The 26,686-nt window shown below is 40.3% G+C and overlaps 1 protein-coding gene across 2 annotated transcripts in view; it reads left to right on the plus strand.

The window, feature by feature from the left end:
- KSR2 (kinase suppressor of ras 2) overlaps positions 1-26,686 on the plus strand; it is a gene marked incomplete at its 3' end in the record, with an annotated part of 683,082 nt that overhangs the window by 100,655 nt on the left and 555,741 nt on the right. For both annotated transcript variants that reach the window (XM_082252187.1, XM_082252188.1), the window contains exon 2: positions 6,725-6,865. In XM_082252187.1, coding sequence (XP_082108313.1) covers positions 6,725-6,865 — 141 coding nt within the window. The remainder of the gene's footprint in view (positions 1-6,724; positions 6,866-26,686) is intronic.

The raw sequence follows: 26,686 nt of genomic DNA on the forward strand, positions 1-26,686 counted from the left end.
ACTCCTTCCTGTATTTATTTTCCATAAAGTAATTGAACCATAGGGAATAGATATACAGTGTAACAGTTGGTACAACAGTGCCATCCTGTGGACAAAGTAGAAAGTACAGTATTCTTTTTGCAGGCACTGGAAAAAAATAGTATTACTAGCCAAAAGTATAGGGACGCCTGCCTTTACACAAGTTAAAATCAGTATTTTTTGCTAGAAAACTACTTAGAACCCCCGAACATTATATATATATATATATATTTTTTAGCAAAGACTCTGGAGAATAAAATGGTGGTCATTACAATATTTTTTGTCACGCGGTATTTGCGCATCGGTCTTTCAAACGCCATTTTTTTTGAAAAATGACGAAAAATTACATTTCACTGCATTTAAAAAAAAAAAAAAAAACTAAACAGTAAAGTTAGCCCATTTTTTTTTCTATATTGTGAAAGATGATGTCACGCCAAGTAAACAGATTCCCAACAGGTTACGGTTTAAAATTGCGCACACTCGCGAAATGGCGACAAACTGCGGTCAATAAAAATCTCCATAGGCTACGCTTTAAAAAATTTTTAACGGTTACTAGTTTAGAGTTGGAGTGTAGCTCTTTTTTTTAAATTATTGCTCACGCTCTGGTGATCGCAGCGATACCTCACATGTGTGATTTGGACAGTGATTTCATTTGCGGCGCGACTTCCGTATACGTTTTCTTTCGTGCGCAAGCTCATGGCGACGGGGGCGGCTAAAAAATATTTTTTCCTATTCATTTATTTATTTATTTTTTATTTTAGTACAGGTTTTTTTTTTAAATCCGATCACTTTTATTGCTGTCACAAGGAACGTTAACATCCCTTGTGACAGCAATAGGCAGTGACAGGTACTCTTTATGGAGGGATCGAGGGTCTAAAAGACCCCAAACCCCTTCCACTACACTTCCGTGTATTCAAAACGACGGAAACTGCATTTTTGAATACTGTCACTTTTTAAATCCGGCGCCTTTAGCAGCCGAGTAATCCGGATTTGACGTCATGAATGCCGCCTCTGGGTTACGTCATTGGAGACCCGATCAAAGCCGCATCCGGCTTTGATCGGGACTCCATCAAGCCGATGGATGCGCTGGCTGGTTACTCGGGTCTCCCCCGTGCGACGGGAGACCCGGGCAGAGCCGTGGAAGGCAGCGGGAGGGGGGGGGGGACGTCCCCTCCCGCTCGCTGGGGTAACGATCGAGCATCTCCCGAGCCGCACTGGTTGTTACCGCCGGAAAGCCAACCGCCGGCTCCAAAAAATGGTACTGGGGTGATGCCTCTAGCTAGAGGCATCACCCCAGTACAACCACTTAAAATCATCCGATGTAGTTCTATGTGGGTGGTCGGTAAGTGGTTAAGGGCATCCCAGTCTTAGTCCGTAGGGTTCAATATTGAGTTGGCCCATCCTTTGCAACTATAACAGCTTCAATGCTTCTGTGAAGGCTGTCCACAAGGTTTAGGAGTGTGTCCATGGGAAAATTTGACCATTCTTCCAGAAGTGCATTTGTGAGGTCAAGCCCTGATGTGGACGAGAAGGCCTGGCTCGCAGTCTCCACTCTAATTCATCCCAAAGGTGTTCTATCGGGTTGAGGTCAGGCAAGTTCTTCCACCCCAGACTCCGGCAGCTGACTCCAGCTCTGCTCTGGACCTCCTCCAGACCCTACACTTTCTGCTTCCAAGCTTTGCCCCTCACTTCTTCCTGGCAGCAGCACAAGGCAAGGGTGTACACTGTGATATAAGGGAGGGTTGGAGATTTTTGACATCTGATGGTGGGGTTGCTCTTGGCATCCTTTATAAGGGGAGTGCTCTGGACATCTAGTATTACAAAAACACCCGACCCTTTGAGGGCAACCATAATGCTGATGCAGCCCATGAGAAAATTGAGTTTGACACCCCTGAATCCATCCCCAAGCTGCTAAAAAGAAGTGGGTTTATTTTGTTTAATGTCTGTGTCCTTGTCTGAGAGATTTTCCTCACGTTTTATCTTTGTTACTAACACAGTAAAGTACCGAAATACACAGGAATACTGAAATTCGATATTAAATATAGGAATAAACCCCAACCATAACATATGATTTTTTTTTTCTTTTCATTTTTCCATTATTTTTGTATTATACACTGCCAAGCCAAAATAAAAAAGGTCATACACTAATATTCTGTTGGATTTGATTACAGCCCACATTCGCTGTGGTATTGTTTCGATAAGCTTCTGCAATGCCACAAGATTTATTTCCATCCAGCGTTGCATTATTTTCACCAAATGATGGGAGAGTCCATTGCGTAAAGTCTTCTCCAGCACATCAATGGGGTTAGGTTCTGGACTCTGTAGTGGTGAAAATAATGTCTCATGCTCCCTGAACCACTCTTTCACAATTTGGGCCTGATGAATTCTGGCATTGTCATCTTGGAATATGCCCGTTCCATCAGGGAAGAAAAAATCCATTGGTGGAATAACCTCATTCTTTGGGCACATGCAGTAATTATCCAATAGGATATCCAACAGGATAGTTACTGCATGCTTAGTTCACTTTGTTGCTTAGGTAATTCCAGGTGGCGACTTTTTTTTTGGCCGGGCAGTGTATTTATGTTTTTTTTTTTTTTTTAAACCTTGTTACCCTATTGAGTGAAAGATTGACTGCCGGTTCACACTACTCCGACTTGTCAGGCGACTTGGTCGCCTGACAAGTCGTGCTCCATTCTGTGCAATGGGAACCGTTCTAATAGGAGCGACTCAAGTCGCTCTGACTTAGAAAAAGGTTCCTGCACTACTTTTGGCCGAAGTCGGAGCGACTTGCATTGACTTCCATTATGTGAAGTCCGTGCAAGCCGCGCCGAAGTCGCGGTGCATGGTGACTTGTTCAAGTCGCCCCGAAGTCGTGTCGCCATAGTGTGAACCGACTCTGAATGTGTCTAAAGTCTGGGTTGTTTTGTTACAAAGGTGTGGAGTGCCTCTATCCTTTCAGCACCTGAGAGGATGAACAGCTCCCAGACCAGGAAGCGGGACTAATGTAGCGTTAGTGGTCATAGGAGTTTTTCATCTGGAGGTGAGATTTTTCCCCAGAGTATCTGGTACTGTGACCCATGCTATCAAACAATTCATCTCCTATAGTAGATAGGAAGATCTAAATCTCCCTGATAAAATGCAAACTACTGGGAGAGCCAGGCATTCTCACCAAGGGGCTAATCATTGGAATGTATGCTAGCAATAATATTTTTTCCTGTTCATTGGAAAGTAAAGCTGTTGCTATGGCCAACATAAACTGTCTTGTTAGCACACATTTTATATATAAATTACAATAGTGTCTGTAGCAGGTGTGCAGAGATCTCACTACTAGAGGTGATTCATCTTATTAGTATCTCTCCAAAACAAAAAATACCAAAAACATTTAGGCCTGTTTTTCTAACTATATCATCAATGTATTCATTTGGGAGGGGGGCATATGAACTTACATGGTTTTCCAGAACAAAAAAAGACCTCATGGCCTCTCTAAAAATAATATGTCAATAATATGTCAAAGAAAAAAACAGTTGAATGTATTTATTAAAGCAGCATAGGACTTACATGGTCATGGTAATCTTAGTTCTAGTCCAGTAAATCTAAAGCCCAAACTTTTTTTTCATTACAGATAGAGTAGGGGAGGGTTAAATTGCTTTAAATAAGTGCTGTAGACTTAAAGGGATTGATTTACTAAAGCTGGAGCTCTCAGAATCTTGTGCAGCTGTGCATTCATTTTTTTTTTTTATTTCAGCTTGTTTACTTATTCTTTGAAAATACAACCTGGAAGCTGATTGGTTTCTAGGCAGAGCTGCACCTGATTTTGCACTCTCCAGTTTTAGTAAATCAACCCCATTGTGTATATTACCCCAACATTTCATATTCCTGATATGTGTACCTTGTACTTGTGTTACAAGTATCCTGTTCTTTTTGTATTACTTCCTTAGTGTGAAATATCTGATGACCCTGCCAGTCCCCCTGCTTTCCTATTACAAACTAACCACGCTAGGCATAGAAACACATACATACCACTGCGGAAGATCGATTTTTCATTTCAATGAACTATGAGGGCCCTGTAGAGTCCTCTTGTAGTCCACTGACATGTCCTCCAGCTTTCAAACAGGAAAAAATAATAAATGGACATTTTTTTCCTGCAAACTGTATGAAGGCGCCTAATACCCAAGTGCAAAAAACCTCTATATTAGAAACTGCTGTCCCTTTAAATGTGAAAAAAACACATAAAAATGTGAAAAGAATAAAAGTAAGGCGCTGTTTGGTTATATGTGCATCCGTAAAAGTGCATAGACTCCCTTAAAGCGGAGTTCCACCCAAAAGTGGAACTTCCGCTTTAAATAGTCCTAACCCCCTGACATGCCACATTTGGCATGTCATTTTTTTTGGGGGGGGGGGGGGGGGGACTGGGTACCTAGTTTTGACAGGTACCCGCTCCCACTTCCGCTCGGAGCGCCGCGGCGCCCTGAGCGGAAGTTCTCCTCTCTCCCTCCCTCTCTGCAATCTTCTGGGACGAAGATTGCCGGCCAATCACGACGCATAGCGCAACTTGCGCATGCGCAGTGCGTACCCGGCTGTGAAGCCGCAAACTGCTACAGCCGGGTGACCACATCAGTGATGCCGGCGCCGCAGAGCAGAGAGGGAGAAGAAGGCTCATCTCTGGACCGTGGGACAGGTGAGTGTGCGGTTAGGCTGGAACTCCGCTTTAATGACAAATGATATCATTTTCAGTGTCTATGGACTAAATATCCATAAAAGTGCATCAAAAAATACATATAAAATGAGACACTATCATCAAAGTGTAACTGTAAAGTGTCACCGTGCATAAATTATAGAAGTGAATATCAAAAACACAATATATTTATCAATCACTAAGCATGATACACAAATTGCTGTGCAGACTGAAAGTGCTCATGTGCATACATAAACTAGAATGTAAATAGGGAATAAAACAGTTCAACATTTAAAATGTAAATAGAACAGTTCAATATATAAATGAGTGTTGGACAGATAAATAAAGTCAAGTCCATAAATATTGGGACATCAACACAATTCTAACCTTTTTGGCTCTATACACCACCACAATGGATTTGAAATTAAACAAACAAGATGTGCTTTAACTGCAGACTATTAGCTTTAATTTGAGGCTATTTACATCCAAATCAGGTGAAAGGTGTAGGAATTACAACAGTTTGTATATGTGCTTCCCACTTTTTATGGGACCAAAAGTAATGGGACAGATTGACAATCATAAATCAAACTTTCACTTTTTAATACTTGGTTGCAAATCCTTTGCAGTCAAGTATGGCCTGAAGTTTGGAACGCATAGACATCACCAGACGCTGGGTTTCATCCCTGGTGATGCTCTGCCAGGCCTCTACTGCAACTGTCTTCAGTTCCTGCTTGTTCTTGGGGCATTTTCCTTTCAGTTTTCAGTCTTTAGCAAGTGAAATGCACGCTTAATCGGATTCAGGTCAGGTGATTGACTTGGCCATTGCATAACATTCCACTTCTTTCCCTTAAAAATCTCTTTGGTTGCTTTCGCAGTATGCTTCGGGTCATTGTCCATCTGCACTGTGAAGCACCGTTTCCAAATAACTGGGTGCCAAATCTCATAAACAACGTTCTTTCTCCTCTCCAACATATGAGATGTATATGAAAGCAAAGGACATAAACAGATAATAGTGCAACTCCGTTTTTCTTAGGAGCCAGTAAAATAATCTCAAGGTAATATGCTTACAAAGAGAAGTGCACAGACCGGCACTGGTAAGAACCGCCAAAGTGACCGTGTGCGTTCCACGATAGTGCAGGAAGTGACGTCACTGGATAAACCGGAAGTTTAGATGCTAAACAGACCACAATGTATTTAGTTGAGTAGCGTGACAACTGATGCAGCTGAGAAGCCACTTGCCTGTTATTACAAGGAGCAGGAGGGGACGTCCCCCCCTCCCGCCGCCTTCCACGGCTCGCCCGGGTCTCCTGTCCCATCATGTTGCCCTAGCTTCTTCAGCGCCCCCCATTCCACCTGTATGCTTACTGGCATTCAGTGATTTATGGTAGTAAAATGACATAATACTACGTTATCCTTAAGGCCCTGTTCACACCTGAACATTTTTCAGCTCGTAAAACGCTCATCTATGAAGTCTCAAAACGCCCAACAAGCAAAATCCCATTCATTTGAATAGCCCCCTGTTCACATATGAGCGTTTTGTCGCCTGAAGCAAAAGGCCTGAAGCTCAAAAAAGTGCATTTGCTTCTTTTTTGGCAGATTACAGGCTTTTTTTTTATGTCAATGCCTGCCTTCCAACACCTGCAAAAAACACCCAAAAAATGCCTGGAAAATGCCTGAAAAGGATACGCTTAGGTGTGAATGAAGCATAAATGATGGGGGAAACTTACAAATGATTGCCTAAGGTTCAAATTTCTGCACCACTGCTATTGTAAATTAAGTGCAAAGGAACATTTGTAGCTGCAACTGGAAAAAAAAAAAACACTGTTTAACCTTTTTTTCCTTTACTATATTTTGACATCACAATTTTGTATTTTGAACTTTATATATTGGAGAAAAGAATTGCCAAATAGATTTGATACAGCATAGTAAAAAATAAGCATTCTTTTTCTGATCTTATTTGATAGGTACTATTGTATGAGTAACTGTCGAGTAGCTATTAGCAGTCTCTAATTTACCTTTGCTTTATTTTAGAGCAAATTGGTGAAGTACTTCAGCCGCCAGCTGTCCTGTAAGAAGAAAGTGGCTCTTCAGGAGAGAAATGCCGAACTAGAAGGATTTCCTCAGATTATGCATTGGTTCAGAATTGTCAACATCCGCAAAGAGGTGATGGAGGTAATTAAGATTCTGTAGTTATTGCACAGATATTCATATGAACTAATCCATGTAAGCAAAGACGGAGGGGATAGTGTACTTCTTCATAGCAATCAGAATTTAATTTTTAATGATCTCGCTACAGTAATCGGAGACCTGGTTATTGTTTCCTACTGCACACCATCATGTCTAAACATAGATTGTAGAGTCTCTGTACAAATAAACAGTTTGGGTTCCATTTGTGGTACTCATCATTGTTGCTCCATGTATGTACACTATATACGAACATCCTTACAAATTATTAAGTTCAGGTGCACCAAGCCAGGTCCATAAAGACAAGAGTTAAAGAGTTTAGTGCAGAGAAACACAATAGTTTTACACAGAGATGGAATGAATTGAAAGCCATATCTTCTGTTCAAAATCAGTACCTGACTTCACAAATGCTCTTTTGGCTGATTGGACACACATTCCCAGACACACTTCAAAATCTTTGGAATGCCTTTCCAGAGGAACGGAGGTCATAAATGGAAAGGGGGACCAACTCTATAATAATTCACCTGGTATTAAATTGGAATGACCAACAAGCTCATATAGGTTTGATGTTCAGCAGTCCCCAAACTTTTGGCTGTATAGTGTACTTACTCTCAAACAATAGTGTCTCCAGTCTTTCTTCATCAGGAACTCATCAGGAACTTCATCAGGAACTCTTAAAGCCCTGTACACACGATCAGATTATCGAATGATCTGTCGTCCGTTTTTTGTGGCATGCTAGTCTGATGTGGAAAGTGAAGAGGTTATTTTCATACGAATTTTCCCGTACGACAGAATTCTACTTCAGAAGTGATGTCATGTGTTGGATTGCTTTGTATGTGTTCTTTCGTCTCTGAGCATGCCTAGTCTTGCTCATAAGATTTTTCGCCGTCTAAATTTGTACTAATGAGACCAAAATCGGACGTGTGTTGACAGAGGACAAAAATTTTATAGCCTGCACATCAGGATTTTGTCAGCCGAAAAGTCGGAGTTGGCTGTCGAATGCACTATACTAACAATCCGAAAATCGGCAGATCGGTCGTCGGATGAAATTTCCCTTCCGAATTTCTTATCGTGTGTACGGGGCTTTAGAACATGTACAGAAAGTGGTAGCGTCCAACAAAATGGAAAAATGTCTTCTTTTAAGGTTCCCTACTGCTAGCATTGTCAGCTCTTTCTGTGACAATATTCTTACCAAGGGATCTAATCTCATTTCACAGCCCTTCAACGATTCAAATATAATTAAATATATAATATACCAAATATAGAAAAAAACCTATAAGTCCAGTTATGCAAAAAAAAAAAAAATGTGCTTAGAAAAACTACATTTAAAAGGAAGCTTGTACTGAGATACAGTTCTGGAACATGGTCCTCGCAAGGCGAAGATGCCAAAATGACCCTTCTTCCTCTGAGCTGAGATAGATAAATCTTGCATGTTTGTATGTACAGTAGCTAGGATGGTGTAGTGGGCATTAACAACAATATTAGAATTGCCACCATTACAAATCGAGTAGGATGAGGGAGGGGTGCTACAATGTGGTTAAACAACAGTGCAGAAATTCTAACCCTGCTCTTCTATATCTAAAACTCAAACAAAGTTTTGGCTTTACATACACTTTAGTTTTCAAATATGAAGTGTATGTAAACTATAAACAGTGTTTTTATTTGCTCCCTAGGGTGACAATAATGCTCCTCCAAAGATACAGTATGGAGAGTGTACGTTGTCACCCTAGGACAGGAAGTGTTATACTGGCAGGATCACCAGGGGAAAATACAAGAAAAAAACGAAAAAGAAACGTAATGTGGCCACCACATCTAAGAACAGGTATGCTGCATATAATTACATTTTATTTTTGGGTTTATATACACTTAGTTCCCTTAAACCCAACCATAAATCTAATACCTTAGGTAGATAGTCATTCAAACAGGAAGTGGTATCACTGGTACTGCAATGGTCTCACAATGGCTGTCACCATCTGCTCCAGTCTTTTGATAGGCATAAAGGAACTCGGGTACCCAAGAAAACAAAAAGCCTCTTCATAGTGTAAAACCATCACAGTTAGACTTTATTAAAAATTAAAAAGCTTACATTCTCTTAGTGGTTACCAGGTGGTATTGGTAAAAAGTGGTGTGATCCCACAGAAATCCAAATGGCACAATGTCATGGAGCAAACTCAATGGAACTGACGTGTTTCATCCTCATAGACTTCAACCTAGTTTTACTGACACTGACAGTATGTAAAAAAAAGTGTAAGTGCTTTTAAATTTTTTGTCTTTTTTCATTATATGATTTTCTTTTAACTGCTTGCCGACTGCCGCAAGTACATTTACTGTGGCAGTCAGCCCCTCCTGAGCAAAGCGAAGTAGTACTACGTCGCTCGCCCAGGAGCCTGTAGGGGGCGAGAGTGCTCAGATGTCCGCCGGTCACTCGCGATCTTCCGCTGGAGAGGGAGAAAGGCAGGCGGCTGATGTAAACAAAGCCGCCTGTCATTCTCCCCGGTGTAACTGCAGAGATCATACGATTCTGCTATATAGGATCGTATGTCTCTGTGGTTACATCAAAAGCCACGCCCCTTGACAGTTAGAAGCACGCCTCTAGGGACACACTTAACCCCTGGATCTCTAATAAAGTTAATCCATTCCCTGCCAGTGTAATTTTTACAGTAACAGTGCATATGTATAGCACTGATTACTGTAGTAATGTCACTGGTACCCCCAAAAGTGTCAAGAATGTTAGTCAGGGGTCCGATCTGTCCGCCGCAATGTCGCAGTACCACAAAAAAAAATTGCAGATCGCCGCCATTACTAGTTAAAAAAAAAACCAATAAAAATTACATAAATCTTTCCATTAGTTAGTAAACGCAATAACTTTTGCGCAAACCAATCAAAATACGCTTATTGTGATTTTTTTTACCAAAAATATGTAGCAGAAAACAAACTGGCCTAAAATGTTTAAAAAAATTTTGATTTTTAAATTTTTTGGGGGGGAATTTCATATAAAAAAATTTGAAAAATATTGTTATTTTTTCAAAATTGACGCTCTTTTTTTTGTTTATAGCGCAAAAAATAAAAATTGCACAGGTGATCAAATACGACCAAAAGAAAGACCTGTTTATGAGAAAAAAAGGACGTCAATTTAATTTGGGTACAGCATCGCACGACCGCGCAATTGTCCGTTAAAGTCACGCAGTGCCGAGTCGCAAAATAGGCCCTGGTCTCTGAGCAGCCAAATCCTCCAGGGCTTAAGTGGATAAAAAGATGGTAAAGGGTTTCCGCGCTAATGGAAAAAATTAAATATATGACTGCAGCCTACCTCAAAATATAGCAAGCTATATTTAACAAATATGGGGGGAGTGGAGGTAAGTGGCGCTGTCTGAAATAGGAAATAGGGAATATAAAGATATTGGTGGGTCAATTTATATTGTGTAATAAATAGAGTAAAATGTGTTGAAATATTAAATACACAAAGTAAAAAGTGATATACAGTGAATAATTAAAAATATAAAGAGTGTTGAAAATTGTTAAATATTTTTGTGAAAGTAAAAGTGTATAAAGTTATTCCAAAATAAGTGTCACAAAAATAAATAAATTCTGTGTGTAACAACCAAATGTGTAAAACTGAGCCACTTATAAAACACACTTATAAATTCAATAAATAAGGTGATACATTGTTGCATAAATAAATAAATAAATTAAATATTGTTAAATTACAGTGCTCTTATTCAAGTGCATACATCTGCTAGTGATCAGAGGTTATATAGCAATATTTAAATTAGGTGAATCAAATTATAAAAAATCAGATCATATGCAATGTCCCAGCAACTTGCGTAAAAAGTTCAAAAAAATATATAAAAAATAAAAATATATAAAATATAAATAGTGCCACAAATACACAATCAGGTGTAAATAAGTCCCAAAATAGAGAGGAGGGAAAAAAAAAAAAATGTCAGCAGGAAGTGGATTCCAGGGATTCAGAAATGGTGGGGGTGCTCAATATGGAAATAAGTGCTCCCCTCCTATTGATCCCGCACTCACCAGAGGGTGGTACCCCTACGGGGGTAAACAGCGTTTGGGGTGACTCTCAGGGGTCCCTCCGAAGGCTGGCTAAGTATCCACTTAATCCCGACCTCCTATCATATGCTCTTCTCCAGGGTAATTAATAAGTGAAAAATCCTCATAGGCACTCCGATATGTAAGGGAGATATCCGGATGAAAAGGAAGAAAAAGGCTCCAATAGTGAAGTATTGTAATAAAATGGTGCTTTATTAAATCATAAAATACAGTACTCACATTTAAAATAAGAGAAAAGTGCATCGTGCATCATCATGAGCAGCGTCCTGATGACGTCATTGATGATGAAACGCGTAGAGCGTGGTCACGCCAGTTCCGCTTCCTGTTGACTGAGACGCACATCCGGCCGGTGGAACGCACCGCGTCCCGGAACAACCGCTACACGAGGGTGTTGCGGTCCCTAGGACATACATGCACTTTTCTCTTATTTTAAATGTGAGTACTGTATTTTATGATTTAATAAAGCACCATTTTATTACAATACTTCACTATTGGAGCCTTTTTCTTCCTTTTCATCCGGATATCTCCCTTACATATCGGAGTGCCTATGAGGATTTTTCACTTATTAATTACCCTGGAGAAGAGCATATGATAGGAGGTCGGGATTAAGTGGATACTTAGCCAGCCTTCGGAGGGACCCCTGAGAGTCACCCCAAACGTGTTTACCCCCGTAGGGGTACCACCATCTGGTGAGTGCGGGATCAATAGGAGGGGAGCACTTATTTCCATATTGAGCACCCCCACCATTTCTGAATCCCTGGAATCCACTTCCTCCTGACATTTTTTTTCCCTCCTCTCTATTTTGGGACTTATTTACACCTGATTGTGTATTTGTGGCACTATTTATATTTTATATATTTTTATTTTTTATATATTTTTTTGAACTTTTTACGCAAGTTGCTGGGACATTGCATATGATCTAATTTTTTATAATTTGATTCACCTAATTTAAATATTGCTATATAACCTCTGATCACTAGCAGATGTATGCACTTGAATAAGAGCACTGTAATTTAACAATATTTAATTAATTTATTTATTTATGCAACAATGTATCACCTTATTTATTGAATTTATAAGTGTGTTTTATAAGTGGCTCAGTTTTACACATTTGGTTGTTACACACAGAATTTATTTATTTTTGTGACACTTATTTTGGAATAACTTTATACACTTTTACTTTCACAAAAATATTTAACAATTTTCAACACTCTTTATATTTTTAATTATTCACTGTATATCACTTTTTACTTTGTGTATTTAATATTTCAACACATTTTACTCAATTTATTACACAATATAAATTGACCCACCAATATATTTATATTCCCTATTTCCTATTTCAGACAGCGCCACTTACCTCCACTCCCCCCATATTAAGTGGATAAAAATACTGTGACCAAAGCAATACAGTGCTACAATAGGAACATTGTAACACTGCCTTCGCACATGTGCAGTAGGAAACAGGCTGTGAAGCCCAAAGGCTTCACTTCCTTTTTCCCTAAGTGAAGATGCCAGCGCCTGCACCCGGAGCAAATGGATGGATCGGGTTGCGGTGCCAAAATCGGGGATCCCTGAACAGGTAAGTGTCCTAATATTAACCGCTTAAGGACCGCCCCACGTACATATACTGCAGCAGGGAGGCGCTTAAGCGCAAAATCACGTACCTGTACGTCATCTTCTTCAGGTCTGGGGCACATGCTGCTGGAGCCCGCTCCTGCTGTAATTGGACCCAACGGGAGCCAATCAGCGGGTCGTGTCCGCCGGGAACACAGCAATCGATCGTAGAGAGGCAGAACGGCCATCTGCCTATGTAATCAAGGCAACCGTTGTTCTGCCAGAGAATAAAATGGAGATCTTGTGTTTCTGCTAAGCAGAAACACGGATCTTTGTTTTCCTTTAGTCAAAGCATTCCACTTACAGTTAGAAAGCGTTCATAGGGAACACCTTTAACCCTTTGATATCCCCTAGTTTTAACCCCTTCCCTGCCAGTGTTATTTATACAGTGGCAGTGCATTTTATTTTAGCACTGATTTTAAAGTGGAACTGAACCCATCAATTTAAAAATTTCAAAAACAGTTACACTCCTGGCAAGTGGCAGGCATGTAACTGTCACATTGGTTGTGCTCTCAACCAAACTGTCAAACCATCAAATAACTGGTGTCATAACTCATCATCTGTGCAGCATCGTGGCAGTTGAAGATCAAACAGAGGCTAAGATGGCAGCTTTCTTAGCTGAAACCGATAGGAGGATTTCGTTCTGTTTTTAAATTATTGGGTTTGGTTCCGCTCTACTTTTGTTTCTTGCACTTAATCCACATTATAGGCTCAATTTACAAAGCTAACATATCAGGATAAGTATCCTTATTTTCACATGGCTGAAAACAGGGGGATTAGGGTATGTTCACACTATGTGCTGGCTGGCCTGTGTTTTTCTGCATAAGCTGGTGTAATGTAAGGTGTGATGTGATGCGGAAAAATGCACATGCTGCATTCTTTTTGCAACTCACTGGATAGTACCACATGTCACTACACGTCAGCACAATGCTCTTTGCTGTTTTGCGGAGACATAAATGTGTGTCACGATGTGACATTTCAAATAAAGTCTGAAAAGAAAAGAGCAAACAGTGTGATGCGCTGCAATGTGTGGATTAGTGTGAAGGAGCCCTTAGACTGATGTTAGAACTTGGTGAATTGAGCTTTATTTGGGAGTCAGCTTTTGAGATCTTGAAATATTCAGATATCAAAAGAACCCTATAGATTTACAGTATGTCAAATCTACCTGTAATAAGTCTAGCTATCCACCACTGATATCGTTTGTCTGTATGCTCTGATGTCTGTTTTTTATTATCTGGCCAAAGAAAGATTGGGAATTATGTCAAGTGTTCTTATTGCCTGTGTATCTAAATATACATGGATCGAAATTCAGCTGGTTCAGCAGGGACTGGATGAATTTCAATCCATGTATGGGTAGACTGGTTGTACAGAAGTCGATCCACTGATCTACATTTTATTTCCCAAATAATCCGCGCTGCCAGCTATAGCAGGCAGCACTGATCAATGTGTTTTGATGATGGGAATGGCTACCCATCCTCAGAACACAATAGCTCAGCAGGAGTGATAAAAATAAAGGCTACATAATGGCGCAAGCAAAGGGCCTATTAAAACTGATGAATGTCCATAGGGCAGTCTGAAAGACTACTCTTGTTGTCCATGTTAAAGATGGGGTGGGCCCAGAGACTGTATCCCATCTTTACATGGACAACAAGGGCAGTCTTTCAGACTGCGCCATGGACATTCATCAGTTTTAATATGCCCTTTGCTTGCACCATTATGTATCCTTTATTTTTGTCACTCCCGCTGAGCTATTGTGTTCTGAGGGTGGGTAGCCATCTGAAAGACTACCCTTGTTGTTAATGTTAAAGATGGAGTACAGTCTCTGGGCCCACCCCATCTTTAACATGGACAACAAGGGTAGTCTTTAAGACTGCCCTATGGACATTCATCAGTTTTAATATGCCCTTTGCTTGCACCACTATGTATCCTTCATTTCATGTTCATTGTTGAAGCTTGTTGGTTGTCAGCAGCATAGCAAACCCCTTATTCCCTCATCACTGTAATTTATGGTTTAGCAGAATTTTCAGTGCAACAGCCTCTCTCCAGTGCTCATCCTGGCACTGATTACATACAGATACATAGGCCATTGCCATATCATGTAACTTATGCATTGGTTTACCAAAAAGCATACCTATTCCTCATCCATGTATGTTTCCCATGTGTATATATTTATTAATGGTTTCAGTTATACATCCTTCCTGTATGTATGCCTCCCGATGGGTCAGTGTACACTTTTCCTATTAGATGGCATTGGAGTGCTATAGTACCCTAGATCTCCTACGGAGTGTCATGCTTAATTTTTCCACCGGGTGGCACTAATCCAGAGCATATAAATAGGCACTGTTTACTCCCATCACTCCAGCTTGAAAAAGGAGCGCACGCTGGTATTTCAACACAGTGCGCATGCTCCGAAACGCATTGCGAGCACACTGGTGACTCACACACACGGCAGACGCTGTGGCTCACCTTGCGGTCCAGCCCTTGGACTCATCACCCCATGCCATCATCACTTCCTGCTGGACAGGACAACGAGACAAGCGGCATCGTTCTGACCCAGGAGACGGCCCCATGCAGACCCTGGACACCAGATCACCTATTTACCATGCTTCCACTTACTGTAATTTAAGTTTTTTTTTCTTTCAAAACAGTTTATTGAGAAAAAGGTAAAGAGCATTACATGAAATGAATGCCATATAGAAACAAAGAATATACAATACATTTGAAAGTAGCATATTCCAGTGCAAAATATATAGTACATAAAAAGAAAAATGCATAACAGCCTATAAACAGTAGGCGAGGAGAGAGTCTCCTTTTACAAATGTAATCACCCCGAGGTCCACAGGAATGGAAGGCAGCCTAGAGATCAGTATATGAAAACAAAAAACACCTTGAGCTGCCCTGACGGGGCAGGGTAGAACGAGGGACACAAACGGGGCATGTGAAGACACATCGGAGAAGGCTAGTAGGAGCTACAAGAAATAAGCGTCACATGTGGAGGGGACCAAACATATCGTCCTCCCCCTGCATGGGGTTCAACAATCACGCCCATGAGGGTGAGGAGGTGGGAGGAGGGGGGGCGGAGTCACAAGGCACATTGTGGTAAGGCATTCGCAGAAGGCGTGGGGAGTGCTTGCCGATTGGCATGACCAACCAGCAGAGAGCATAGGGGACAAGGGAGGGGAGGCATCGCATGGTAGGGAGTGGGGGGGGGGGGAAAGTGAGGGAAGGGAGAGAGAGAGAGAGAACGGGGAAAAGAAAAGAAAAAACAAAAGGGGTGGGGGTGGGGTGGGGTGGCCCAGCACACATACCCTAAACTAATACACACCACAACACCAGGGTGGGGGGGGGGGGGAAAGGTAGACACATGCAGGGCAAGTGGTATCAAGAGAGGCCATCGAAAGAAAAGGGCCGGCAAGCAATATTTGTTTAATCAACGGCTGAGCGTGGAAAATTCCGGGGTGCTAACGAAGTGAAGCCAGCATGCCCATTTCTTATGGTATTTGGCTGGGGTGTCATGGGCAATATGATAATTTAAGTTTTTATTGTATCCTGCAACATTAAACCTTTTGCAGTTTTCTCTGGTTTTATTACAGCTGGAGTGATACCCCACCTCCTTTAATGGGTGAATGGGTAAATCTGATCTTTTTTTTTTTTTCAGCTGAACCAGCTGGTTAAATGAAAAAAAAAAAAAAAAAGATTAATGTATAGCCAGCTTAACTGACCTGCAAAAAGAGGACTGGCCTAAAAAAAATGGGATTCATTAAAAACTAGCAGTACACAGTATGAGTAGACAACACTAAAGAAATAGTTTGCAAACAACCGATGCTGGCACATGTTTCACTAAAAGAGACAGTAAACAGATAGGGAGTACATATACATATAAATATACACCCACACTACATGCACACTGTGCAGATCTGCCTTAGTCATGTTCCTTCCAGCTTCAGATGCAAGATGTATTCTGGAGTCTGTCATTAGGAAAATATTGCCTCTTGTATGTCTAAGACAGAATTGGCTCTGTTTGCATAGCCAATAGCAGCCGAATTCTGCCACTTGTCTTTACTGATTCTTTCACCCTTCCCTTAGAGAGGGAAAGGCATAATGTGATTTACAATGGCAGTACAGACTGCTTGAGACAGTTCTTCTTTTGTACACACCTGATAGTATCTTGTCTATTTAGGCTACTTCCCTGAAGGCACTAAATGAAGTGTTGGGGCTATGCTACTATTACTTCATCAGTAGGAAACCTACTGGGGAGCCATTGAAATAAAAGGCTAGCACAGTTTAAGCAGTTTTAAGAAAAACTACACTGCATCTGAGCACCGCAAACCAAAAATACTCATTATTCATTTTCAATAATCAAAGCAAACTCCCTCATCCATCCATATCTCCATGCCTTATTTTACTGGGAAATCACTTTAAAAAAAAAACAAAAAACACACTCTAGCATTTCTGGAAGTGGCCATCTTGAGTAAGGGCAGATGATTGTGTGAAATGTGCAGAAACTGCGCTAATTCCAGTGTATCTCGCTGCTCGCACTACAATGGATATGTCATTGCAATAAACAGATAATCAAAGAAAGTGCAGCACTAAAACAAATCGCAAAATAGATATCCCATAATAAACTGAACAAAGAATGTTAAGAAATACTGTATATGTAATAACATCCATAATAAAATGACAGCCCAAGGGAATAAAGTCTGTAGAATAGAAAACATATATCCCAGTGCAGTAAATAATCGCAGAACTGGGTCGTGCACCTTCTGTGCTCCAATCCTCAATGTGTAAACCTTCCACCACTTGTAAAAATGACTGCTTACCAGAACATATGGACTCAGTTACCTATATAGATTAGGTACTGGGTCAACCACGTTTTGAATGTGTCCAGGAGTGGTACTAGAAGACTCCAAACGTTTCCACATGTAACAACGCGATGAATCCACTCCACATAGATTGGTGTCAAAACAGTGCTTTGGACCATAAACATAAAGAAAGGCTCCACATAGTGTAAAACTGTATCTCCAAAATGTATTTAAAAAAGTAGAAAAAAAACTAATCATTCCCAATATTATGAAAAAGGAAAGGTATAGTGGCGCCGCCAAAAAGTAAAATATTACATACGCAAAGCAAAAAATCCTATGTGCAAAAATATCTGGCAACATAAATGTGAATAAAGTGTTAAATGTGCTCAGGTGTGACCGTACAAAAAATGTAAATATAAATATGTAGATATAATTAAAGTGCAAATAAGTACGATAAAGCCTAATTATAATATCTGATAAATGCAAAATACAGTGCTAAAAATGATTAAAACAGATCATGAATTGATGTCGTCATCAGAAATATATATATATATATATATATATATATAAATAAATAACACATTTATAAAATATAAAAATGCAAGTTAATAAAAATGTATAAAAAATGATATCATCCAATAGTCCCAATGCTTGTGCAAAGTGCACTGCTGTTATTATTCTACTTCAATGTAAGTGCATTATTGGTCATTAAAATCTTTTACATTACCGGATTCACACTATGAAAGACTCTTCTTCCTGTATGGCCATGAAGTATCCACCACGTACGCTAATGTTGGAACTACCTTACAATAAACGTCTATCTGTGTTGGTTGGTACCAGAGTGGTGGGGGGAGTTCAAGTCTACCTTGCTGGCTACATACCTGTGACCCCTGTAGGGGTACCTCCATCTGGTGAGTGCGGTCCAATTGGGGGAGCATGATGGCACCTGCTTGCACAGAGTGATCTTCACACTATCAGAAATACAAACTATTTTTTGCAAGAGTTTTTGCACTTTGCACAAGCATTGGGACTATTGGATGATATAATTTTTTATACATTTTTATTAACTTGCATTTTTATATTTTATATATATATATATATATATATATATATATATATATATATACATATTTTTTTTTTCTCCTGATGACAACATCAATTCATGATCTTTTTAAATAATTTCTAGCACTGTATTTTGCATTTATCAGATATTATAATTAGGCATTATCGTACTTATTTGCACCTTACACTTTATTTATACTTACATATTTATACACCTGAGCACATTTGACACTTTATTCACTTTCACACAAAGGGCAAAAGTAGAACCACAATATCTGATTAACACCTTGAGAATTCATTGAGAATGTCTACTACATCCATCCAACCAGATATTGATGTGTTAGTTTATCAAAAACAGTGTCAAATATTGCACTCGTTTTATGTTACCCTCTTTTACTTTTATTATAAAATATTTTACAAAACAAATTCAAGTTTTATTACTCTGATAGGCACATTATCTATCAGTGACTTGTGATCTGCCAGACATTTTTCTGCTCATTACCTATTCTTATTGTTAGTGTATTTTATGTGTGGCCCAAAACAATTCCCCTTCTTCTAATGTGGCCTAGGAAGGTCAAAAAGTTGTACACCCCTGCTTTAGATGCTTACATTTTATTATATTCTACTTTGTGGATATTTTGAGTCACTAGAGATGTAGCTAGTGCCCAGTGCCTTTCAAAGAGCTCCAAACTGGGAGATCTTGCAGAATTTACAAAAATCTCACAAGATCTTGGGGGGAAGGACCTTTTTTGTTATTGTTTATACATTGCAATGGGTTCAGCAACATGAAGGTCATGTTGCATATTGTTACGTATGTTGTATGTTATGTTTTTTTTTTCTTTTTGTTTTTGTTAAAAATCACAGATGAGATGAATGCTCTCTTTAGTTTGCCATTTGGACTTTGGCCTTGATGAGCAACTTTTCAATTGACAGGATGGTTGGTTTTCTGTGTTGTTTATTATGTCAAATGGCTTTTGTGTTTGCCTGTGTTAAAGTCTGTATATGATCATTTAGCATTTCTATCTGTATAAAACATACTTAAATGAAAAACAAAAAAAAAAGGGAAAACAAGCTAGATCTCCTACAGTGCACACGCAAGGTCTGGTGCTGATGGCATCAGTAGGCTGGCAGCAAAAAATGCAGAAGAAGAAGCCAGCCACCAATGACATCTACTAGCTAAATTGGCAGTGCAGGCTTATATAGGGAGGAGAAAAGAGCATCAGCAAATGGGAAAACAGGAGTTGATTTAGGCCCCTTTCACACAGGCGGACCGTTCAGATCCTCCTGTCCGTTTTTTTGGCGGATCTGAACGATCCCCCCATGCATCCCTCTGGGGCATCTGATGTCAGCGGAGACGTGTCCGCTGACATCCAACCCGATCCGTCAAATCTAGATAGATGGAAACCCTATTTTCCATCCGTCCAGCGGATGGGATCGGATGAGAATGGACCGACGGTCCATTCCCATCCGATTCCCCCATAGAGATGCATGGGGACCTGACAGCTGTCATCCTCCTGCTCAGCGGGGGATCGGCAGATCGATCCCCGGCTGAGATAAACGGAGTCTGTCCGAAGGACAGACAGTGTGAAAGGGGCCTTATTAAAACTAGAGAGTGCAAAATCTGGGGCAGCTGTGCATGGTAGCCAATCAGCTTCTAACTTCAGCTTGTTCAGTTAAGCTTTGACAATAAGACCTGGAAGCTGATTGGTTTCTATGCAGAGTTGCACCAGATTTAGCACTCCCCAGTTTTAGTAAATCGAATTCCCCCAGAAAGCAGGCAAAAAATTATACTTAGATATCATTTTTTGGCTATAGTAATTACATTAATCGTGGGAGTTTCATATTAGTGTGGGGTTGGGGGGGGGGGGGGGGGGGTTTGTCTGGGGATGGATAGACCTTCCGCTTTAAAGACAAGTTAGTAAAATCATTAATTGCTGGCAATTAGATATTTGAACTGCTTCTATTTTTTTTTTTTTTTTAACTAAACAGTAGTTCTTTAAACAAATGCAGACACATTACAGTACAATAGTACTAGAAGTTATCAATAACTTTCTGGCTGTTCAAGTGAACTTTAATTTGGTTTATACAAATTATGTTTATGGGTAAAATGCTAGACATGCCCGCAGGTAGTATCATTTCTGTAATGATATTTTATATGTTATGGGCAATTAGGAGAAAAATTGAGCACAAACATTTATAATTATTTGGAAACAGAAGATACAACAGTAAAAGTGAAATCAAAGCACATTAAAATGTTTAGTTTCAAACCCTGTAATAATAAAAGAAATACATAGAGCATTTTTGGGGGGATGTATGAAAATGTTGTTTGTTTTAGATAATGGTCCATGAGAAGTTTATGGTCTGTAAAATGTTCAGTCCTAATGATTATGAAACTAAAAGATTACAGACATAAAGCATCTGTGCTGATGCAGTAAAAGTTGGGTGATAATACTGTTAGAGCACCACTAGGTGGCACTACTTGAAAGCAATAAATGGCTTAGCAACTTCATAGTGGCGAATGTTGAAATAAATTTTGATCCAACTTATTTTAAAAATGCACAACATTACAGTTTCTTTTGGATAGGTATTATGCCGCAGTTTATGTTTTCCAGGCAGGTAAAGCCTTTGTGACAGAAGTTAAGATGTATTATTATACTTGTGCCTTTGGGCTTGTAAACATGTTTATGGAAGCAGCAGCACAGAACTTACTTGAGTAAATATTAGAGTAAAGGCCCGTACACACGTAGCGATTGTTGGCTGTAAATATTCGGCCACCGACCAATCGGCCGATTGTCGGCTTGTTAGTATGATGCTTCCGACAACCGACTGCGACTTTTCGGCCGAACAGAATCTGGTGTGCAGGCTTTAAAATTTTTGTTGGCCAACACCAGAACGGCCGATTGTTCCTCAGTCAGTACAGAATTCGGCCGACAAACAGCAGATGAGCAAGACTGGGCATGCTCAGAGAAGAAAAAACACACGGAAAGTTAACCATCACATGATATAACTTCTGCAGTCGGCTGTTGTTGGCTGACAAAATTCGTGTGCAGTCTTTAGCACTTTTCAACCGACAGGACAGCACCGGACAAAAGACGGCCGATCGTTCGGCCGACATTCGGTACGTGTGTACGGGGCTTTACAACATACAAGTGCAACTACAGTGCCTTGCGAAAGTATTCGGCCCCCTTGAACTTTTCGACCTTTTGCCACATTTCAGGCTTCAAACATAAAGATATAAAACTGTAATTTTTTGTGAAGAATCAACAACAAGTGGGACACAATCATGAAGGGGAACGAAATTTATTGGATATTTCAAACTTTTTTAACAAATATAAACTGAAAAATTGGGCGTGCAAAATTATTCAGCCCCCTTAACTTAATACTTTTTAGCGCCACCTTTTGCTGCGATTACAGCTGTAAGTCGCTTGGGGTATGTCTCTATCAGTTTTGCACATCGAGAGACTGAAATTTTTGCCCATTCCTCCTTGCAAAACAGCTCGAGCTCAGTGAGGTTGGATGGAGAGCGTTTGTGAACAGCAGTTTTTAGTTCTTTCCACAGATTCTCGATTGGATTCAGGTCTGGACTTTGACTTGGCCATTTTAACACCTGGATATGTTTATTTGTGAACCATTCCATTGTAGATTTTGCTCTATTTTTGGATCATTGTCTTGTTGGAAGACAAATCTCCGTCCCAGTCTCAGGTCTTTTGCAGACTCCACCAGGTTTTCTTCCAGAATGGTCCTGTATTTAGCTCCATCCATCTTCCCATCAATTTTAACCATCTTCCCTGTCCCTGCTGAAGAAAAGCAGGCCCAAACCATGATGCTGCCACCACCATGTTTGACAGTGGGGATGGTGTGTTCAGGGTGATGAGCTGTGTTGCTTTTACGCCAAACATAACGTTTTGCACTGTTGCCAAAAAGTTCGATTTTGGTTTCATCTGACCAGAGCACCTTCTTCCACATGTTTGGTGTGTCTCCCAGGTGGCTTGTGACAAACTTTAAACGACACTTTTTATGGATATCTTTAAGAAATGGCTTTCTTCTTGCCACTCTTCCATAAAGGCCAGATTTGTGCAGTATACGACTGATTGTTGTCCTATGGACAGAGTCTCCCACCTCAGCTGTAGATCTCTGCAGTTCATCCAGAGTGATCATGGGCCTCTTGGCTGCATCTCTGATCAGTCTTCTCCTTGTATGAGCTGAAAGTTTAGAGGGACGACCAGGTCTTCGTAGATTTGCAGTGGTCTGATACTCCTTCCATTTCAATATTATCGCTTGCACAGTGCTCCTTGGAATGTTTAAAGCTTGGGAAATCTTTTTGTATCCAAATCCAGCTTTAAACTTCTCCACAACAGTATCTCGGACCTGCCTGGTGTGTTCCTTGTTCTTCATGATGCTCTCTGCGCTTTAAACGGACCTCTGAGACTATCACAGTGCAGGTGCATTTATACGGAGACTTGATTACACACGGGTGGATTCTATTTATCATCATTAGTCATTTAGGTCAACATTGGTTCATTCAGAGATCCTCACTGAACTTCTGGAGAGAGTTTGCTGCACTGAAAGTAAAGGGGCTGAATAATTTTGCACGCCCAATTTTTCAGTTTTTTATTTGTTAAAAAAGTTTGAAATATCCAATAAATTTTGTTCCACTTCATGATTGTGTCCCACTTGTTGTTGATTCTTCACAAAAAAATTACAGTTTTATATCTTTATGTTTGAAGCCTGAAATGTGGCAAAAGGTCGCAAAGTTCAAGGGGGCCGCATACTTTCGCAAGGCACTGTATATAGAAAACCCAGACCTCAGATCTTGACTAGGGCATTCTACCTTCTTCATGTTGACCAAAGCCTTGTAACAGCATTTGGAAGATTGATGGAAGTGGAAATAAAATGTCTTGAAATATACAGTATCTCACAAAAGTGAGTACACCCCTCACATTTTTGTAAATATTTTACTCTATCTTTTCATGTGACAACACTGAAGAAATGACACTTTGCTACAATGTAAAGTAGTGAGTGTACAGCTTGTATAACAGTGTAAATTTGCTGTCCCCTCAAAATAACCCAGCACACGGCCATTAATGTCTAAACTGCTGGCAACAAAAGTGAGTACACCCCTAAGTCAAAATTTCCAAACTGAACCCAGTTAGCCATTTTCCCTCCCTGGTGTCATGTGACTCGTTAGTGTTACTGGGTTTCAGGTGTGCATGGGGGCAGGTGTGTTAAATTTAGTCTTATCGCTCTCACTCTCATACTGGTCACTGGAAGTTCAACATGGCACCCCATGGCAAAGAACTCTCAAAGAATGTGGAAAAAACAATTGTTTCTATACATAAAGATGGGCCAGTGATGGCGAACCTTGGCACCCCAGATGTTTTGGAACTACATTTCCCATGATGCTCAAGCACTCTGCAGTGTAGTTGAGCATCATGGGAAATGTAGTTCCAAAACATCTGGGGTGCCAAGGTTCGCCAGCACTGGTAGGCTATAAGAAGGTTCCACTCAGAACAGGCCTCACCATGGTCAACCAAAGAAGTTGAGTGCACGTGCTCAGCATCATATCCAGAGGTTGTCTTTCAGAAATAGATGTATGAGTGCTGCCAACATTGATGCAGAGGTTGAAGGGGTGGGGGGGGGGGGGGTCAGCCTGTCAGTGCTCAGACCACTGCACACTGCATCAAATTGGTCTGCATGGCTGTCATCCCAGAAAGAAGCCTCTTCTAAAGATAATGCACAAGAAAGAGCCCGCAAACAGTTTTCTGAAGACAAGCAGACTAAGGACATAGATTACTGGAACCATGTCCTGTGGTCTGATGAGACCAAGATAAACTTATTTGGTTCAGATGGTGTCAACTGTCAAGCGTGTGTAGTGGCAACCAAGTGAGGCGTACAAAGACAAGTGTGTCTTGCCTACAGCCAAGCATGGTGGTGGGAGTGTCATGGTCTGGGGCTGCATGAGTGCTGCTGGCCCTGGGGAGCTACAATTCATTGAGGGAACCATGAATGCCAACATGTACTGTGACATACTGAAGCAGAGTATGATCCCCTCTCTTCAGAGACTGGGCCACAGGGCAGTATTCCAACCTGATATTGACCCCAAACACATCTCCAAGATGATCAGTGCCTTGCTAAAGAAGCTGAGGGTAAAGGTGATGGACTGGCCAAGCATGTCTCCAGACCTAAACCCTTTTGAGGATCTGTGGGGCATCCTCAAACAGAAGGTGGAGGAGCGCAAGGTCTCTAACATCCACCAGCTCCGTGATGTCATCATGGAGGAGTGGAAGAGGACTCCAGTGGCAACCTGTGAAGCTCTGGTGAAATCCATGCCCAAGAGGGTTAAGGCAGTGCTGGAAAATAATGGTGGCCACACAAAATATTGTCACTTTGGGCTCAATTTGGACATTTCCAATTAGGGGTGTACTCACTTTTGTTGCCAGCGGTTTAGACATTAATGGCTGTGTATTGAGTTATTTTGTGGGGACAGCAAATTTACACTGTTATACCACCTGTACACTGACTACTTTACATTGTAGCAAAGTGTCATTTCAGTGTTGTCACATGAAAAGATATAATAAGTTATTTACAAAAATGTGAGGGGTGTACTCACTTTTTCGAGATACTGTACCTAAACTTAAAAACTCAAACCATATATGTTGGTACACATGTCCCTGTAATATCTAAGGCTTCTTTCACTCAGGTGGCTGTAAAAACAGGCTAAACAATGACCAGAGGAGGTTATGCATTGGCTGCGATGCTTTGTGTTGCAGCAAATTTATTAAATTGATCATTTTGATATAAAGTGTCATGTATTTTAATATTTACTATTTGGTGCACCAAGGCAAACACTTGGAATAGTAACTTTTAATGTATTTTGATTTTAAAGCATGGGATTATTTTCGTATGGAATATATATATATTTTACAAGGTAACACCACCATCATTCACCTATTGGTCATATTTGTATATGCGCAGCACTATAGCTATATAATATTAATTGTATGTGTATAGAGAAAACACAAAGTGATTGCAGCATACACACTAACATATTATAGCAGCTCACAGGATACTCTAAACTGTTAGCAAATTTACCACTACATGCCAGGTTGACAGACAGTGCCACATGTACCATTTAAATCAACGGGGCTACCCTGCAACTGTGAGTCAAGCGCTTAGCTTGTGGTTGTTTTGCATTATCCCCATTATAAAGTGCAATTCAGCAGAATGAAAAACAGACAAAAAGAACAGCCATTTAGGAGGTGGCAGGATCACCTTCTAAATGCCTGACAGTGTCTGCTTAGCCGTGCACTGAAAAGTGAGCCACTGCAAATCGCTCTTCAGAGCTTTGGCTAGTGTGAACCTAGCCCTTAAAGTTTAATCCCTTTCTTTTGATACTTTCTGCTTTCAATTAAATATTTCCTGGCGATTATAGCAGTAAGGTGCGTACTCACCCGTTTCCTGCATGCTTTCAGCTTGTACTAAAAGCTATCGTGTCATATGCTGCTGTAGTCATCAGAATAAAACTGGAAGAACTCCATCCAACCTTCTAACATAATAAAGTGCAACGCGTTTAGCATAATGTATATAGATAAAGCACACGCCCACGCCATACTCCCAATTACCCATACCACGAAGAAGTGATGCACAAAACACGATCCGTTAAACTTCCACATGCTTTTTTCCCACACAAATATTTTTTAGCTTTTAAAAATATGATATGCAGTAATTAGGAAGTTGGATAAAAGTGTTAGTGTAGTACAACACTTTTGGAATTTATGTTTTACATTTTGTACAGTGGTCTTTACTTTTGGACCAAAGCAGACAAATGAAAAGGGAAAAAAAAAACAAAAAATAAAAGAAGGACAGTTGGGAGTTATGCATAATATTAGGCTGGAACATGCCCATGTCCGCCCTTTGTAAGGGTTTTTTGGTCTAGATTAGCAAATGAGGTGAAGCTTTGCTGATTTCTATCATCCAATCATGTGCAAGCATGTGATTGGGTATTTTTTACAAAGTGACTTTTCACTACATTTACAAAGCTAGGAAAAAAATCCCTTGCAAACTAATTAGTTTATTTGGCTTTAGTAATTAAATCATAATGGATCTATAGGATTGTGAACCCACACCGTATACGGCTTCCTACAGTCTGAACATAGATAGAGATTCCAGCCGCCCTACATACAAAAACTAGCCTGAACTTAGCTTGTATGTGTCTGAAAGCAACTAACTATTTATTGAAAAACAGGCACAAACAGATATA

This window comes from Pelophylax lessonae (genome assembly GCF_965119305.1).
Source record: "Pelophylax lessonae genome assembly, chromosome: 1".
NCBI classification, from domain to species: Eukaryota; Metazoa; Chordata; class Amphibia; order Anura; family Ranidae; genus Pelophylax; species Pelophylax lessonae.